This window comes from Lithobates pipiens, unplaced genomic scaffold, assembly GCF_037356315.1.
Source record: "Lithobates pipiens isolate NorthernLeopardFrog02 unplaced genomic scaffold, aLitPip1_a1.2 Scaffold_27, whole genome shotgun sequence".
NCBI lineage: Eukaryota > Metazoa > Chordata > Amphibia > Anura > Ranidae > Lithobates > Lithobates pipiens.
The window spans coordinates 227,042,025-227,058,434 of NW_027507788.1; the positions used below are offsets into that span (position 1 = coordinate 227,042,025).

Here is a 16,410-nt window from a genome sequence, read left to right on the forward strand (position 1 = left end):
AAGGAATTATAAACCTTCCTACCTGCGCCTTTGTGTTTTTCACCTCCATGAGATGTGCGTTGATCATGTAAGTTCCTGATGTCACTTGTTGCCCTGTGCAGAAGTCAGAAGTTTTGATTTGGGTTCAAACATGAGGCACATGGCACAGATTTATATACAGTGGGGGAAATAATGATTTGAGCTCCTGCAGATTGGGTAAGTTTGCCCACTAACATAGAAATGAAGGGTCTATCATTTTTATCAGAGGTGTATTTTATATGATAGAGATAGAATATCAACCAAAAATCCAGAAAAAAAAAACAAAAAAATATGATACAAATGTTATAAATGGAGTTGCAGTTCAGTGAGTATATTAAGTATTTGATCCCCAAGTAAAACATGACTTTAGTAGTCGGTGGAGAAATCCTTGTTGGTGATCACAGAGGTCAGATGTTTCTTGTAGGTGGTGATGAGGTTCGCACATCTCAGGAGGGATTTTGGTCCTCTCTTCTCTACAGATCTTCTGTAAATCCTGAAGGTTTCTTGGCTGTCACTTGGCAACTCGAAGTTTCAGCTCCTCCATACATTTTCTATAGGATTAAGTCCTAGAGACTGGCTAGGCACTCCATGACCTTCTTCTTGAGCCACTTCTTTGTTGCCTTGGTGGTATGTTTTGGGTCATTGTCATGCTGGAAGACCCATCCACGACCCATCTCCGGTGTTCTGCCTGAGAGAAGAAGGCTCTCATCCAAGATCTTACAATACATGGCCCCGTCCATTGGCCCCTAAATGCAGCAAAGTCAGCCTGTACCTTTAGCAGAGAAACAGTCCCAAAGCATCATGTTCCCCCCTCCGTGTGTGACTGTATGGATGGTGTTCTTGGAGTCATAGTCAGCATTTTTATTCCTCCAAATTACGGCGAGTCGAGCTAATGCCAAAGACCTCGATTTTGGCCTCATCTGACCACAGAACTTTCTCCCAATCCTTCTCTGAATCAGTTAGATGTTCATTAGCAAACTTCAGACAGTCCTGTACATGTGCCTTCTTGAGGAGGAGGATCTTGCGTGTGCTGCAAGATTTGAATCCATGGCGGAATATGGTGCTACCAATGGTTTGTTTGATGACTGGGGTCCCAACTGCCTTGAGATCCTTCACAAGCTCCTCCCTGTGTAGTTATGGGCTGACCCCTCACTTTTCTCATGACCATCCTCACCCCATGAGGAGAAATCTTGCTTGGAGCTCCAGACTGAGGGCAATTGATGGTTATTTTGTAATTCTTCCATTTGCGACAGTTGTCTCCTTATCACCAAGCTTCTTGCTAATTGTCTCCCAGCCCGTTCCAGCTTTGTGCAGGTCTACAATCTTGTCCCCGATGTCCTTTGACCGCTCTTTGGTCTTCCCCATGATGATGAGGTTTGAATGGAATAAAGACATTCTGTGGACAGGCGTCTTTTATACACGAGTTGTCGTTAGGAGCACCTTCTTACATTGACAGGACTGATCTGTGTACCACATGAGCACCTACTGTAGCCAGTCTGTCGGAGCCATAATTATTGATGGTCGGTAGGGAATCAAATACTTATTTTACTCACTGAACTGCAACTCGATTTCTAACAGTTGTATTGTGTTTTTTCAGGATTTTTGATGATATTCTGTTTCTATCATTTAAAATACACCTATGATAAAAAATTATAGTATAGACCCTTCATTTCCTTGTAAGTGGGAAAACTTACAAAATCTTCAGGGTATCAAATACTTATTTTCCCCACTGTATGACTTCTGTCTATAGTGTGAGAACTGACTCTTTCTGTAAAGAAACTATATATATCCCACAATCCCCAGGTCTCTCATTCTAATCCTGGTGAGAGCTGCACAGTAATAAGATCTGACTCAGACACAAATAGGCAGAGCAATGAACAGAGAGATCATCAGGCAGTCTTTCATCACATTATCACTCCCACATTTGTGATGCAGCACAGAGCCAATAGAGAGGCATCGGTTGGATGTTGTGTGACCTAGAACGAGAAGTTGCCTGTCCCTTTAGCAAAGAGGGACAAGCTAAGTGAATGAATACATGGACATAGGGGAGATCGATCAGCCATGATCCTACAAACTGCAAACACAACATGTGAACCAACACTACAAGGTAAGGCAAACAGACAACATAAGGAATAGATAGAACGCCACCAAGGCCCCGTTCACATCTGGGCGAAGCTTGATAAGAATAGCTACTTACCGTTGTGTGTGCTGGGCAGAGAAGCTGATGATCAGTCTTGGGTAGCAGCTTAAAGCAGAATAACTGGTGCAGAGGTCAGTTCTGTACGATAGAAAATTAGTTCTCTGTACACCCAAGTTTTCTCATAGAGTTTTATTTGCATTTGACACATAAAAAGCACCAAAGCTACTACAATCAGCCTTCATATCAAATGAAATATATGCGAGTGACCCACCCGCCTCTGTACAATATAAATAATATAAATCGAATTCAGCTTTATAAAAGGTACGCTTTACAACCAAAACAGGTTCCGCAGTGTGTGAAATGCCACTGCCAACTCGGAAAGGGTCTATGATCCCTGCGTAGAACAATGGAAACATGGTTGCCACCATGGCTGACCTCCAGCTGAAAATTCAAGTGCCTGGGTAGCATGCTGATCTCTCTGGCGTCGATGCCAGACAACTGGCATCTTCAGGAGATGAGTTCTGTTATGGCAGCTCTTATGTTTCCCTTATTACAGGAATACTTTAAAGTAGCCTTTCTCAACAAGGGTTCCATGGAACCCTGGGGTTCCTTCAGGGTTGCTAGGGGTTCCTTGAGCAATGAGCAACTTCTTTCAGATAAACAGTGATCTTTGGCTATCTGTAAGGGGGAGAGTTCTCAATGGTCACAAATGTAGGAAGCATTCTTCTTAGTCAGTGGTCTCCAAACTGTGGCCCTTGGGGAATTATTTCCATGCATTAGTCCTCTCACTAACACCAACTGGCACAACATTCCTCCCATTAATACCAACAATTGGACACTAAAAGCCCCACTGACACCAATGATTGGGCATTATTCCTCCCATTGATAGCAATGATGGGGTACTATTCCTCCCACTGTCACCAATGATGGGTCATTGACACCAATAATGAGGCAATATTCCTCCCATTGACACCAATGGTGGGGCACTGCTCATCCCACTGATGGGGAACTGACACCAATGATGTGGCACGATCTCTCCAATTGATACCAATGATGGGGCAGTATACCTACCACTGATACCAACAATGGGTTACCATTCTTCTCACTAAAACCAACAACTATTCTTGCCACTGACGCCAACAATGGAGCACTATTCCTCCCACTGACACCCACAATCAAGCACTATTCCTCCCACTGACACCCACAATCAAGCATTATTCCTCCCACTGACAACAAGGATGGCACACTACTACATCCCCCATTTGCAATTATGGGGCGTTGTTTTTTCCCACTGACACTGGGACATTTTCTACCTCCAATGGCCACAGTCCAACCCCCCTAAAACCTAAAACACAGTAAACTGGACCTTTGTTTAGAAAGTTTGGAGACCCCCTGCTCTAGGTCAACACCACACCAATTTACTGTGAACTTTTCATACAGTAATTATTAGCAGGGATACCCCGAACCCATAAAGTTACTTTAAGGGTTCCTCCATGTTGAAAAGCTTGAGAAAGGCTGCTTTAAAATATGCTGTGCAGCTGGGAAAATGTGAAAAAAACAAACTGTACAGCCCTGCAATACACAGGCATTTCCCCATATTTTGTTTTCATGAAAACATAGCAGGTACAGATATGTACCTGTTGCTCCTGCCAGAAATCCAGTGAGCTCTCAACCTTAGACAATATTACTTCTGTTGTGCCAAAATCCAAAGCCCTGCCCTAGTTCTCCCCTGCTGAACTACAAAACTCACCCCTCATGTTATGTAGATGATGAGAGGTAGAGGAGTTTCTACAGCCCAACAGTGAAGAACAGGGCTTACTACAGGAAGTGAGACGCTTACTGGATTTCCAGCCAATCAACACGTATTCTGTTCTAGCAGAATCTGTAGAAGAGGCTAAACATGGGGCAACGTGAAAGTATTGAAGAGATACACTCCATGTTTTTTTTTTTTTTTCCCCATTTTGCCCAGACATGCACTTTAAATCTACACAGGTCTCTGGTCCCATGATCAAAAGTTAAAGGACTAACTGTTCGAGTAGCCCATAGTAACCAGATTCCTCTTCCGCTCCTCCATACTGCACAAGAACCATAGAAGGAGGATCCGGGTATTATGGCTACAATGAATCCTTCCTTCAGAGAATTTCTGTCATGAGATCCTCTAAAGACTAAAAAAAATATCAGAGAAACAATTTCCAATTGCCACCTATCACAAAAGAAACGTCCACTTTATGGGACGTCTACTAGCATTGAGATTTTCGTAGCGTTGCACAAAACAATAACCGCTTCCCACCAAAACACTGGCCTGAGGGGCCAGAAAACCGTACATTCAAAAAGGTAAAGTTCCTTATTAGTGATGTCATACACATAATGGGCTTTATCCGGTATATCGGCCATCTCCCGACCAATCTACTGTACAAGGAAATGTAAAGGACTGTACAGAAAGTAATACGAAAAAGTGGGCATCATTTTTTATTAACTTTCATAGCTTGTTCAAATTTTACATATTGGTAGAGTAACTCTTCCTCTACGGTAACTCTTCCTCTACGGTAACTCTTCCTCTACGGTAACTCTTCCTCTACGGTAACTCTTCGTTTTGTTGTTTTTTATCACAGGTGAGTAATGAACTCCAAGCAGAAGCAATGTGAAGTCATTGAGTTCTGGATGAAGGAGGTCCTGTCCAACATCACACCAGATGACACCAGTGACAAGAGTCACCAATGAGAAGACGTTGCTCTTGTCAATGGTGTCATCTCTGTAAACATTCTGTAGCCTTTTGTGGATGTCGGAAAGGTTGCTCCCCTACTTCATCATGAACTCAGTGATGGCATATTGGATGGAAGCCATTATTTACATGCAATGAAAAAAGAACTGTTACTATAGAGCAGAGGTCTCCAAACTGCGGCCTGGGGGGGCGGATATAGCCCTTTATCCAGCCCTTGGGACACTTTTCCTTACACTAATGCAAGGCACTATTCCTCTCATTGACACCAACAATGGGACACTATTCCTTCCACTGACACCAATGATGTAAATTATTCTTCCCACTAATACCAATGATAGAGAACTGTTCCTCCCTCTAATACCAATGATGGGGCACTATTCCTCCCACTGACACCAATGATGGGACACTGTTCCTCCCACTGACAACAATGATGGGGCACTATTCCTCCCACTGACACCAATGATGGGACACTGTTCCTCCCACTGACAACAATTATGCAAATTATTCCCCCCACTGACACCAATGATGGGACACTGTTCCCCCCACTGACACCAATGATGGGACACTATTCCTCCCACTGATACCAAAGACAGGGCACTATTCCTCCCACTGATACCAAAGACAGGGCACTATTCCACTATTCCTTCCATGGACACCAATGATGCATATTATTCTTCCCACTGACACCAATGATGGGGCACTATTCCTCCCACTGACACCAACGATGGGGCACTATTTCTTCCACTGACACCAATGAAGCACATTATTCTTCCCACTGACACCAATGATGAGGCACTATTCCTCCCACTGATACCAAGGATGGAGTACTCTTTCTTCCAGTAACACCAATGATGGGGCACTATTCCTCCCATTAATACCAATGATGGGGCACTATTCCTCCCATTGACACCAACAATTGGGCACTTATCCTTCCAACAACACTGCCACCAATGATACAAATTATTCTTCCCAATAATACCAATGGTAGGGCACTGTTCCTTCCACTAATACCAATGATGGGGCTCTATTCCTCCCACTGATACCAATCATGGAGTACTATTCCTCCCATTGACACCAACAACGGGGCACTATTCCTTCCAACAACAATGATGGGACACTATTCCTCCCACTGCCATCAATGATACAAATTATTCTTCCCACTAATACCAATGGTAGGCTCTATTTCTCCCATTGACACCAACAATGAGGTGCTAGTCTTTCCACTAACACTATAGATGGGGCACTATTCCTACCACTGATAGGGCACTATTCCTTGCAATAATACCAATGATGGGGCACTATTCCTCCCACTGATACCAATGATAGGGCACTATCCCTCCCACTGATACAAATGATAGGGCACTATCCCTCCCACTGATACCAATGATAGGGCACTATCCCTCCCACGGACACCAATAATGGAGATTATTCTTTACACTAATACCAATTATTTTAACCCCACTGACCACCAAGCCTGAGGCGTTTTCTATCACCACTGGCCTCAAGCCAGCTCTGCTAAAGTCTGAAGGTCAGTAAACCACCTGCGTAACTTAATAAAGTTTTGCCCACATTTGTATCATTTTCGGTACAGCCCTTGCATTATTTCTATGGGTGTACTGTATTGTGGACACCGGTGCCGTTCCTAATTATTTTCACTTGATCTTTTCGACATTTGGGTTCACGAAGCCTCAGTTGTTTAAAGCTATGAACCATTCATTAGTCCATTTTTGATGGCTGTTGGAGCCGCCTCTTACACATCCGATCCTTCAGGACAACACTGGGCTAGTCCAACCTCTGTCATTTCATGTCTGTGGATTATATTGACCCAATCGCCTTAACCACATCAATGGGTTCCCACCAGCCCACTGTGATGAGCCCAGCCACAACAGATATATACTCATTGCATTAAGAAAACAAAAAATTCTTCAATGTAACTTTTTGTATATTGGACCAGCGAAGGCAGAAGAGTTGGCAGACCCCCCGTGTAGTGCTTAATTCCACTTTTCATTGGTCTTGAGAAACATCTCCTTAGCATTAACAATATCGTTCTATCTTCGATTTAAGTTTTTCCAAACAGCCCGATAGGTTCATGCGGTCCAGAGCCTCATAAACAGACTCCATGGAGGCCGTTTTTAGCTGACACCATCTCCTTAGCATCTCGTACTGCTGGTCTCGAAAGTTTCCGACCTCTATTTCAACCCGCTCGATCTCATTGTCTGGAAGCTCGAGGTTCCTCATCAACTCCTTCCACCGTTTCACTGGAACGCAGTCGATAATGTCATACAAGGCACAACCTTTCTGAAGGACCGACGGAACCTGACCTGCCCGGGGAGTACAAAGTATCACTGTGTCAGTGTTTATCTGCTTTGGTACAGTCACGGTTTACACCTCTGAATATTTCATGAGGTCATTCAGTTGGGTTCTTTTGTGGCAACAGGTTCAGCAGACAAAGATGAAAAAAAAAATATATACATTCATAATTGATGCATTACAGGGGATGATGGAGTGGTTTTGTCCGTAACGAGCTAGGCATTACAGATTAGCCATTTTGTCTATTATTTAGCAATATCAAAAAAAAAGAGAGAAACCGATCCTTAAAAGCAGATTCAGCACGGCTTCTCTTACAGAACTCAGATACTGCTATTTGCATCTAAAGTGAGAAAAATGCAGCTTTAAAAAAAAAAAAAAAATTAAACCCTTAGGCCTTGAAGTGGTTCTAAAGAATTTATAGTAAATGGATAATGGCTTAGTGTATTTTCTTTATTATGGTATTTTAGAGTTCGGTATACGTTTTTAGACCCCTTTCACACTGGGGCATTTTTTTCAAGTGCTTTAGCGTTAAAAAAAGCGTCTGTAAAGCGCTTGAAAGAAGCCTCATCTGCAGTCCCAATGTGAAAGCCCCGAGTGCTTTAAGAGCCCTTTCACAATGTCAGCGCCAGAAAAACGCTCGTAAAGCGACCCTTAAACTAGCAGCGCTTTACCAGCGTTTTTCGAGCGTTATTGGGGGGCGCTTTTAACCCCTGCTAGTGGCCAAATAAAGGGTTAAAAGCGCCCACAAAACGGTGCCGCCAATATCGCTTCTCAGGCCTTTTACAGGCGCTTCCCATTGATTTCAATGGGAGGGGGCGCTTTAGGAGCCGTGTATTCACCGCTCCAAAAGCGCTGCAAAGAAGCTGCTTGCAGGACGCCCTGCCAGTGCAGCGCCTCAGTGTGAAAGCACTCCGGCTTTTACATTGGGATTGCAGTTGCGGCTTCTTTCAAGCACTTTATAGGCGCTTTTTTTTTTACCGCTAAAGCGCCTGAAAAACGCCCCAGTGTGAAAGGGATCTCAGTGTAAAAGCACTTGGGCTTTTACATTGGGATTGCAGATGAGGCTTCTTTCAAGCACTTTACAGGCGCTTTTTTAACGCTAAAGCACCCAAAAAACACCCCAGTGTGAAAGTGGTCTTACAGTCTACTCCAGCCATTCTCAACTAGGGTTCCTCCAGAGGTTGCTAGGGGTTCCTTGACCTCCCATCTCATTGTGTGTGCATAGAGCTGGAGCCAACAAGCTGTAGGCCTTGTTAGATGTTTGTAAGGATCATTCATTCTACTGGTCACCAATGTAAGGGGAATTTTTTGACCCCTCCCCCTTTTTTCAGAAGGGATTCCTGAGACCCAACAATTATTTCAAGGGTTCCTCTGGGGCAGAGCTCTCTAAACAAAGGACCAGTTTAATGTTCTTCAAGCTTTAAAAGGGGGGGGCAGAGCAGTGTCGACCAGTCCATAGGGGGTGCACGGGTGTCACCCCCCCCCCCATCCATGCGTCCAGCCCCCTGATCTACATGCAGGGCGCTGGACACATGGATTCCAATCAGTTTATTTTTTTAAGCATGTGATTAGAGCCAGAGGCTCTAATAGGCTTCCAAAAAAAGGCAGGCTCGGGGTGCAGAGCACTGCGCAAGAAGCCCATCCTGTTGTGTGACAATAGCGAATGAATGTTCACTATTGTAACACCGATTCTCCTCCTGTTGGCTAATCAGGAAGTGGGTACTGAGACTCACCCCCGATTGGCCGAAAGGAGATCCGATCAGATTGGACGCCAGGAGGAGGAGTAGGAGGCAGGAGACGTTGGGATGCAAGGAAGCAGCCACCCGCAGCCTGGAGCACTGCCCACGAGAGGGGGTAAATGAATCGCGGGGGGGGGGGGGGCATCCATTGACGTACTGACTGACTGGGGGGTGGGTACATTGTTTGAAACCCCCCCCAAAAAACAAAAAACGCCAACCGCCACTGTAAAAAACATCCCAGTGTCAATAAGAGCAAACCATCATTAGTTTTAGTAGGATAAATAGTGCCCCATTGTTGGTGTCAGTGGGAGGAATAGTGTCCCATATTTGGTGTACAAGGGAGGAAGAGTGCCCCATCTTGGTATCAGTGGGAGAAATAGTACCCCTTCATTGGTGTCAATGGGAGAAATAGTGTCCCATCATTGGTGTCAGTGGTGAAAATAGTGCCCCATTATTGGTATCAGTGGGAGGAATAGTGCCCTATTATTGGTATCAGTGGGAGGAATAGTGCCCCATTGTTGGTGTCAGTGGGAGGAATAAAGCCCCATTGTTGGTATTAGTCGGAAGAATAGCACCCCAAGATAAAGACAGGCAAATGAGCCGCATATGGCCCCTAGGCTGCAGTTTGGAGACCACTGGTCTGGGGTAAAAAGGCTGGCCTGGTCCGTACATTGAAAGATTACTTTTTATCTAGCCAGAGGGAGCTCCAGTTTCCTTTTCCCATATCTGATTATTTTAGTTATGCTGAAACTGGTCTGGAACTGAAGTGAGACATTGTAACAGTGACTGATTCCTTTAGCTGTGTTATCGTATTTGGACAGCGGGATTCGTGCTGTCAGAATACACTGATCAGTGCTGCAGCTGATTAGCTGCATGTGATAACTGAAGAAAATTTTTCCAACAAGCCGGTTCATCAAGTCTTGCGATAGATCGATTCCTCATGATCGCAAACAGCCATACATGGAGAGAATTTCGGCTGGTTCCTACTGAACTGGCAGAATTCTGATGCATGTATGGCCAGCTTTAGATGGCTTCCCACCAGACAAAGAAAGGTGCAAAAGCAAGTTTTGTCTGCTGTGCCGTCTCTTTATCTAACCCATAGTGCTTTCGGAATTAAGTGTTTATTTGTAAAACATATTCATACTGTACATAACTGGAATTCTCTTTTAACGTATAAAAACTTTAAAAATAAAAAATGTATCCAGGACCATCACTAGAATATATTTTAATAATTACCTTGAGAATTACTGGCAGAGCACAGCTCCGGAACAGGGGATTCATCAAATGTAAGCAAAATACTTTCTTCTGGATGTGTCTTTGATGAAATAGGCGCCTCTGTCTGACAATGGAAACAAGAAAAAAAAATTAAAAATATATCATAAGATAATAGTGTATTTTTATTTTTTTGGACATGTTAAAAAAAAAAAAAATTTAAAAGAGTTGTTTGGGACTGTAAAAAAAAAAAAAAAACAGTCATACTCAACTTGGTGGATGCAGCAATTGGTCCAATGCTGTATCTGTGCCCTGCTGCTTCCAAGACCAAGAAAAGAGCAATCAAAGACCGCTGACCACTCAGTCTTCAGTGAGCAGAGAGCAGGTGCCCGTCAGCAACTGCTCTGTGCTCTGCCCCTCCATCGTTCCCTGGTGCGCCGGTTTGTAGAGTGGGCAGGAGCGGCTGGCTCAGGGTCTAACCGGCATGCTGAGAGACTGAGCCAGCTGCCGATCAGGTATCTGGGTGGATCCCGACATTAGAGTTGGGATCTCTCCAAATATATAAATAGTGGAAACCACGCAAATGAGATAAGAAATATTCCTTTGTTTGTAAGCATCAAAACAATAGAGGTTATCCCATCTAACAGGGTTGCGCCGATACCGACACCGGTATTGGAATCGGTGCCGAAACTAAGCATCTGCATGAGTATCAGTATCAAATGCACCGATACCTTAAACTGATACTTCGAGGTTTGTTTCCCCTTAGCTGTCAGCGGGATTAAAAAAAAAAAAGTCAGCAATTATTGGTTGTTAAGGAGCGGGGCCGCCACTTCCTTAACAACGGGTGACTCATTCAGCTGTCAGTGGGGTTCTCCTGTTGACAGCTGAAGTGTTAGGCCCCTTTCACACGTGCGGACCGTATGTCCGTATTTCATCCATCCGTTTTCGGATGAAATACGGACATGCATGCATCCCTATGGGATAGCGGGTGTCTGCGGATGAGCATCCGATATCGTCCTTCCCCGTTATGGTCCGATTCTGCAGACGGAGGAAAATCCTATTTTTCTATCTGTCTGCAGAGCAGATCAGAGGAACATCATGGACAGACGGTCCGTGTTCATCCGATCCCCCCATAGGGGAGAGCGGAGATCTGACAGTTCGATCCCTGCGCACTGTGCAGGGACTGCCCTGTCATCCGCCGGCTCGCCGGGGATCAACGGAGCGATCCCCGCTGAGCAAGCGGATGTTCACGGGGCGGATCATCACGGATCCGTCCTATGTGTGAAAGGGGCCTAAAGAAGTCCCGGTGTTCTATCATAAAAGTGTCCGGCCATCGGATAGTGTCCGCCCCGTACTGCGCAGGCGCAGCGCTTGTGCAGTACGGAGGAGAAGGAGACTCCGAAAGTCTCCGAAGATCAACGGCGCCTGCGCACTGAGTCCAGGTGCAAGCCCCACCATCCAAGTGGACATACGGAAGCACATAATAACAGGGCCCCTCGCGGGCTCACTTCACTCGCCTCGCTCGGCTATTTTTTATTCTAACTCTATGTCCACTTGGATGGCGGGGCTTGTACCTGGACTCACGGCGCAGGCGCTGTTCATCTTCGGAGACGTTCGGTGTCTCCTTGTCCTCCGTGCTGCGCAAGGGCAGTACAGGGCGGACACTATCCGATGGGGGACAGTATTTGACACATCACCGGCAGTTGGATCTGTCAAAAAAAAAAAAAAGCAGCCGGGCAATGTTTATCAACAACATTGCTCAGACACCAAAAACATAATCTTCAGCTTTTTCAATTAAGCTTTGGCAAAAAAAAACTGGAAGCTGATTGGCTGCCATACACAGCCGCACCGGGTTTTCCACTCACCAGTGTGAATAGATCTCCCCCATTGAGTTAAGGCTCATGCATTTAATCAATATGGGTTGGGGCGGGGGTGGGGGTGTACGAGTCCCCCCCCTGGGCTCTTTCTTGGCTGTGCAGTTTGTTTTAGGAAGGGGCGTTGGGGGCGCAGATGGCTGCGTTTCGGGTGCGGCTCAGGCAAACCTTTGCAGAGCTCCTTTGTTAGTTCAGTGTGAGTCATAGAGAAAGCAGAGGCCATACACTATTCATGAAGCCCATATTTAATGCATATAAGCACTAAGGGTTTCATCTGTCCTCGGTACTCTGTTGCTGGGACAACCCCGGGAACACAAGGACACAAAACAGGTTTTCACTCTACGGAAGGGGAACTAGCGACGCGATTAGGGAAAACACATTTTATGGCGGCTGTAGACAATGCGCAGCGGGTGGTTACGGACAAACGCTCGCTTAAAAAAAAAAAAAACGACAAAACATCAAAAGCAGCCTTCAAGTGCGTCCAGCTTAGTCTTCAATCGAGTGGGGAAGGATCAGAACTCCTGGGGAACTTTTGCTGCAATCCAGGATGGATATTTAAAAAAAAAAAGAAAAAAAAAAAAGCCCAACAGAGGCGCTAACACCTCCCCACTGTATCCAAAACATAACAATATATTTGCAATGGAGTTGGGCTTTAATCCATCATTGGCTAGCAATTGCTGGTGGACCTTCCTACCAAACATCAAGACCCCGCTGTGCATCTGACTGCAGCCTGCTAGCCCCTTTATATGCAGCCCTAGTGTCCATTTAAAGCGGAGGTCCACCCTAAAGTGGACCTTCCGCTCATTGGAACCCTCCCCCCCTCCGGCGCCACAATCGGCACCTTTCAGAGGGGAGGGGGGTGCAGATACCTGTACAGTACAGGTATTCTGCACCCACTTCCGGCGTAGATATCTGCAGAAGGTACGCCCCTTTCCACAGAATCCACGCCCCTTTCCGAAGGTCCCCCGCTGCCTGCTGGGAAACACACGGATCCCAGAGACAGCGAGGACCATCCTTATTGCGCAGCGCGACTCACGCATGCGCAGTAGGGAACCAGGAAATGAAGCCGAAAGGCTCCACTTCCTGATTCCCATACCCAAGATGGCGGCGGCAGCACCCGACAAGACGATCGAGAGATCGGCTTCGGGTGCCGACATCGCGGGCGCGCTGGGTGGGTAAGTGTCATTATTTTAAAAGTCAGCAGCTGCAGTATTTGTAGCTGCTGGCTTAAAAAAAATTAAAAAAAAAAAAACGGCGGACTCCCGCTTTAAGTAAGTGTTTACTCCTAGGGGGCAGGGAAGACTTCCTGATCACATGACCACTGTAATTGTAGACACATGACCCCGCAGCCACAGGGGTCACATGACTGGCGAGCCCAATCACGATTAGAGAGATGAAGGCTGTCTGACCGCTCAGTACCAGTACTGGGAGGGTGCTGTGAGCGTGCTAAACCTTGGGCACCCGTGGGTGCATATGTACAGCTTTAAAGCCCCCCCCCCCCCCCATTTGTTGCCACACATATGCATTACGGGGCTGGCAAGAATTGGACCACGGAACAAGGTGACCTGGTCTGAGGAATTCAAGAACGCCTTGAGGAACACAACGAGTTCAGGGTGTTGACTTGGCCTCCAAATTCTCCAGATGTCAAGCCAATCAAGCATCTGTGGGATGTGCTGGAAAAACAAGTCTGATCCCATGGAGGTCCCACCTCCCAACTTACAGGACATAAAGGATCTGCTAATGACGGCTCGGTGCCGGATACCACAGCGTACCTTCAGGAGGTCCATGCCTCAACTGATCAGGACATTATGGTGGCAAAAGGGGGACCTACTCAATATTAGATGGGTGGTCATTATGTTAAGGCTGTATACACATACACTATATTGTCAAAAGTATTGGGACGCCTGCCTTTACACACACACGGACTTTAATGACATCCCAGTCTTAGTGCGGAGGGTTCAATATTGAGTTGGCCCTTTACAGCTATAAAAGCTTCAACTCTTCTGGGAAGGCCGTCCACAAGGTTTAGGAGATGTGTCTATGGGAAGGTTTGACCGTTCTTCCAGAAGAGCATTTGTGGGGTCAGGCACTGATGTTGGACGAGAAGGCCTGGTTTACAGTCTCCACTCTAATTTATCCCAAAGGTGTTCTATCGGGTTTAGGTCATCCCAGTCAAGTTCCTCCACCCCAAACTCGCTCATCCATGTCTTGATGGACCTTGCTTTGTGCACTGGTCCAAGTCATTTGGTGGAGGGGGGGATTATGATGGGGGGTCATTTTTCAGGGGTTGGGTTTGGCCCCTTAGTTCCAGTGAAGGGAACTCTTAAGGCGTCAACATGCCAAGACATTTTGGAAAATTTCATGCCCCAAAATTTGTGGGAAGAGTTTGGGGGGCGGCCCCTTCCTGTTCCAACATGACTGCGCACCAGTGTACAGAGCAAGGTCCATAAAGACACAGATGAGCGAGTTTGGGGCGGAGGAACTTGACTGACCTGCACAGAGTCCTGACCTCAACCCCCCATAGATTGAGGCTGAATTAGAGCGGAGACTGTCAGTCAGCCATTAGTGCCTGACCTGGAAGAATGGGTCAAACATTCCCCATAGACACCCTCCTAAACCTTGTGGACGGCCTTCCCAGAAGAGGTGAAGCTGTTATAGCTACAAAGGGCGGAGCCAACGCAATATTGAACCCTCCGGACTAAGACTGGGATGTCATTAAAGTCCATGTGTGTGTAAAGGCAGGTGTCCCAATACTTTTGGGAATATACACGATATATAAAAACCCTATAGAGGTTCTAATCCCTTTCCACTCTCCAAAGCTTAAAAAAAAAAAAAAAAAAAAAAAAAAAAGTTCTCACTTTAGTTACAGTGTAACACTCGGAGGTTTACGAGTTCCAAAAATTCCCCAAAATGTAGTAAATTCCTTATGGCACCATTCATATAAGACATAGCACTGTGCACTGGAGACGTGTTTACTTACATTTTCCTGGAGTTCCCTTTTAGGTAGAACCCTCCATGCCCCCCACCCAGCCTTCCTTTTTTTTTTAATTTCACGTTTTTCTTTATGGGGGTCCTAATTTGGTCAGTGAAAAATAGATCCAGACACCCCCCCCCCCCCCCCCATGCAGCTGGGCAACTACAGATCCCTTCTGGAAGTGATCCACAGCTTTCTACAAACAGGTTGCAATAGATCACGGTTGCGGTGATCTATTGCGGCAGGGAGTTGCTTCAGGCCCGTCTCGGACTCCGGGACAAATAGCGTGGCGGATAAAACGTTGAGAGCTCTTCGGTCGAGTCCTACCAAGGCGAGGAGAAATGGGCGCCCTCTCACAGGAACACGCACGCCGTCAAAATGGACTCTAGTGCAAGATGGTTTGGGATCAAAGCCCCCAAATAATGAACCGAGCTCGGGAAAATCTTGGGAACCTCAGGGGCGGGGCTTTGTGATTAGAAGATGCAGAGTTGTATAAACACTTTATACAAAATTATACTGCTATGGTAATAAAATACATTTGTCTTACCGTGGTAAAGCTTTCTCCACCTGAAATCACAAAAGAACAGAATTACAATTCTGCCCACAGATGTGTATTTCGCACACAGATTACATCACAAAGGAATTTTTTTCCCCCTGCTGGAGCAAATTTGACAATGGTTTAACCCCTTCAATACCGAGGCACTTATATATACAACCCCCCCCCCCCCCCCCCCCACTTCCTGCCCAGACCAAATTTTCAGCTCTCAGCGCTGTCACACTTTGAATGACAATTACTCAGTCATGCAACACTGTACACTGTACACTGTACCCAAACAAAATTGTTATTTTTTTTTCACCCAAATAGAACTTTTTTTGCAAAACTCAAACCATTGAACAGTCTTTCAACTTGGGATCAGAGGGTTGGAGGGGAAGTTCAGGTTCTCTTAGTGTCAAAATCCAAATTGTTGAAGAACTTGCTTACTTTGACTGCATCCAGAGAATAGCCAATCACAGCTGGAGGATCACTCAGGTTGGACAGTCCGTCTCTCACAAGGTCTCGCAGCCAACAAGGTGCTTCCTCAGGAACAAAGTCTTAGTCACAGACGTTGTTGTAGAACACGTAGGGAAACTAAACTTGAAACACTTGTAGGATATCTGGATCATTCAGCCAGCTCGGCGATATCCCCAAGACCGGATTCTCTCGGTTACTTCAGCCCTTCCAGGCTCTTGTTAAGAAAACCAACCCGTACGTGGTCTTCTTCTGAAGAGTCCTCCCCTGGAATGCTTGAAGTACACTGGGTCTCTCCCGAACTGGAGACGGCACCCAACCACCTTGGAATCCTCCTCTAGTTTGCTTGCCTTGGACTAGCCAGCCCAGAGACATTAAAGTCGGGTGGATCCGCACCCAAGACCATAGCCAT

The 16,410-nt window shown here is 45.9% G+C and overlaps 1 protein-coding gene across 1 annotated transcript in view; it reads right to left on the reverse strand.

Annotated features, from left to right (window-relative positions):
- Window positions 1-2,318: 2,318 nt before the first annotated feature.
- The window catches only part of TNFRSF25 (TNF receptor superfamily member 25), a 106,908-nt gene continuing 92,816 nt past the window's right edge, over window positions 2,319-16,410 (reverse strand). Inside the window, exons 8-10 of the mRNA XM_077458333.1 lie at window positions 15,537-15,556; window positions 10,166-10,268; window positions 2,319-7,201 (exon numbers count right to left, since the gene is read on the reverse strand). Coding sequence (XP_077314459.1) covers window positions 6,915-7,201; window positions 10,166-10,268; window positions 15,537-15,556 — 410 coding nt within the window. The 3' untranslated portion in view covers window positions 2,319-6,914. The remainder of the gene's footprint in view (window positions 7,202-10,165; window positions 10,269-15,536; window positions 15,557-16,410) is intronic.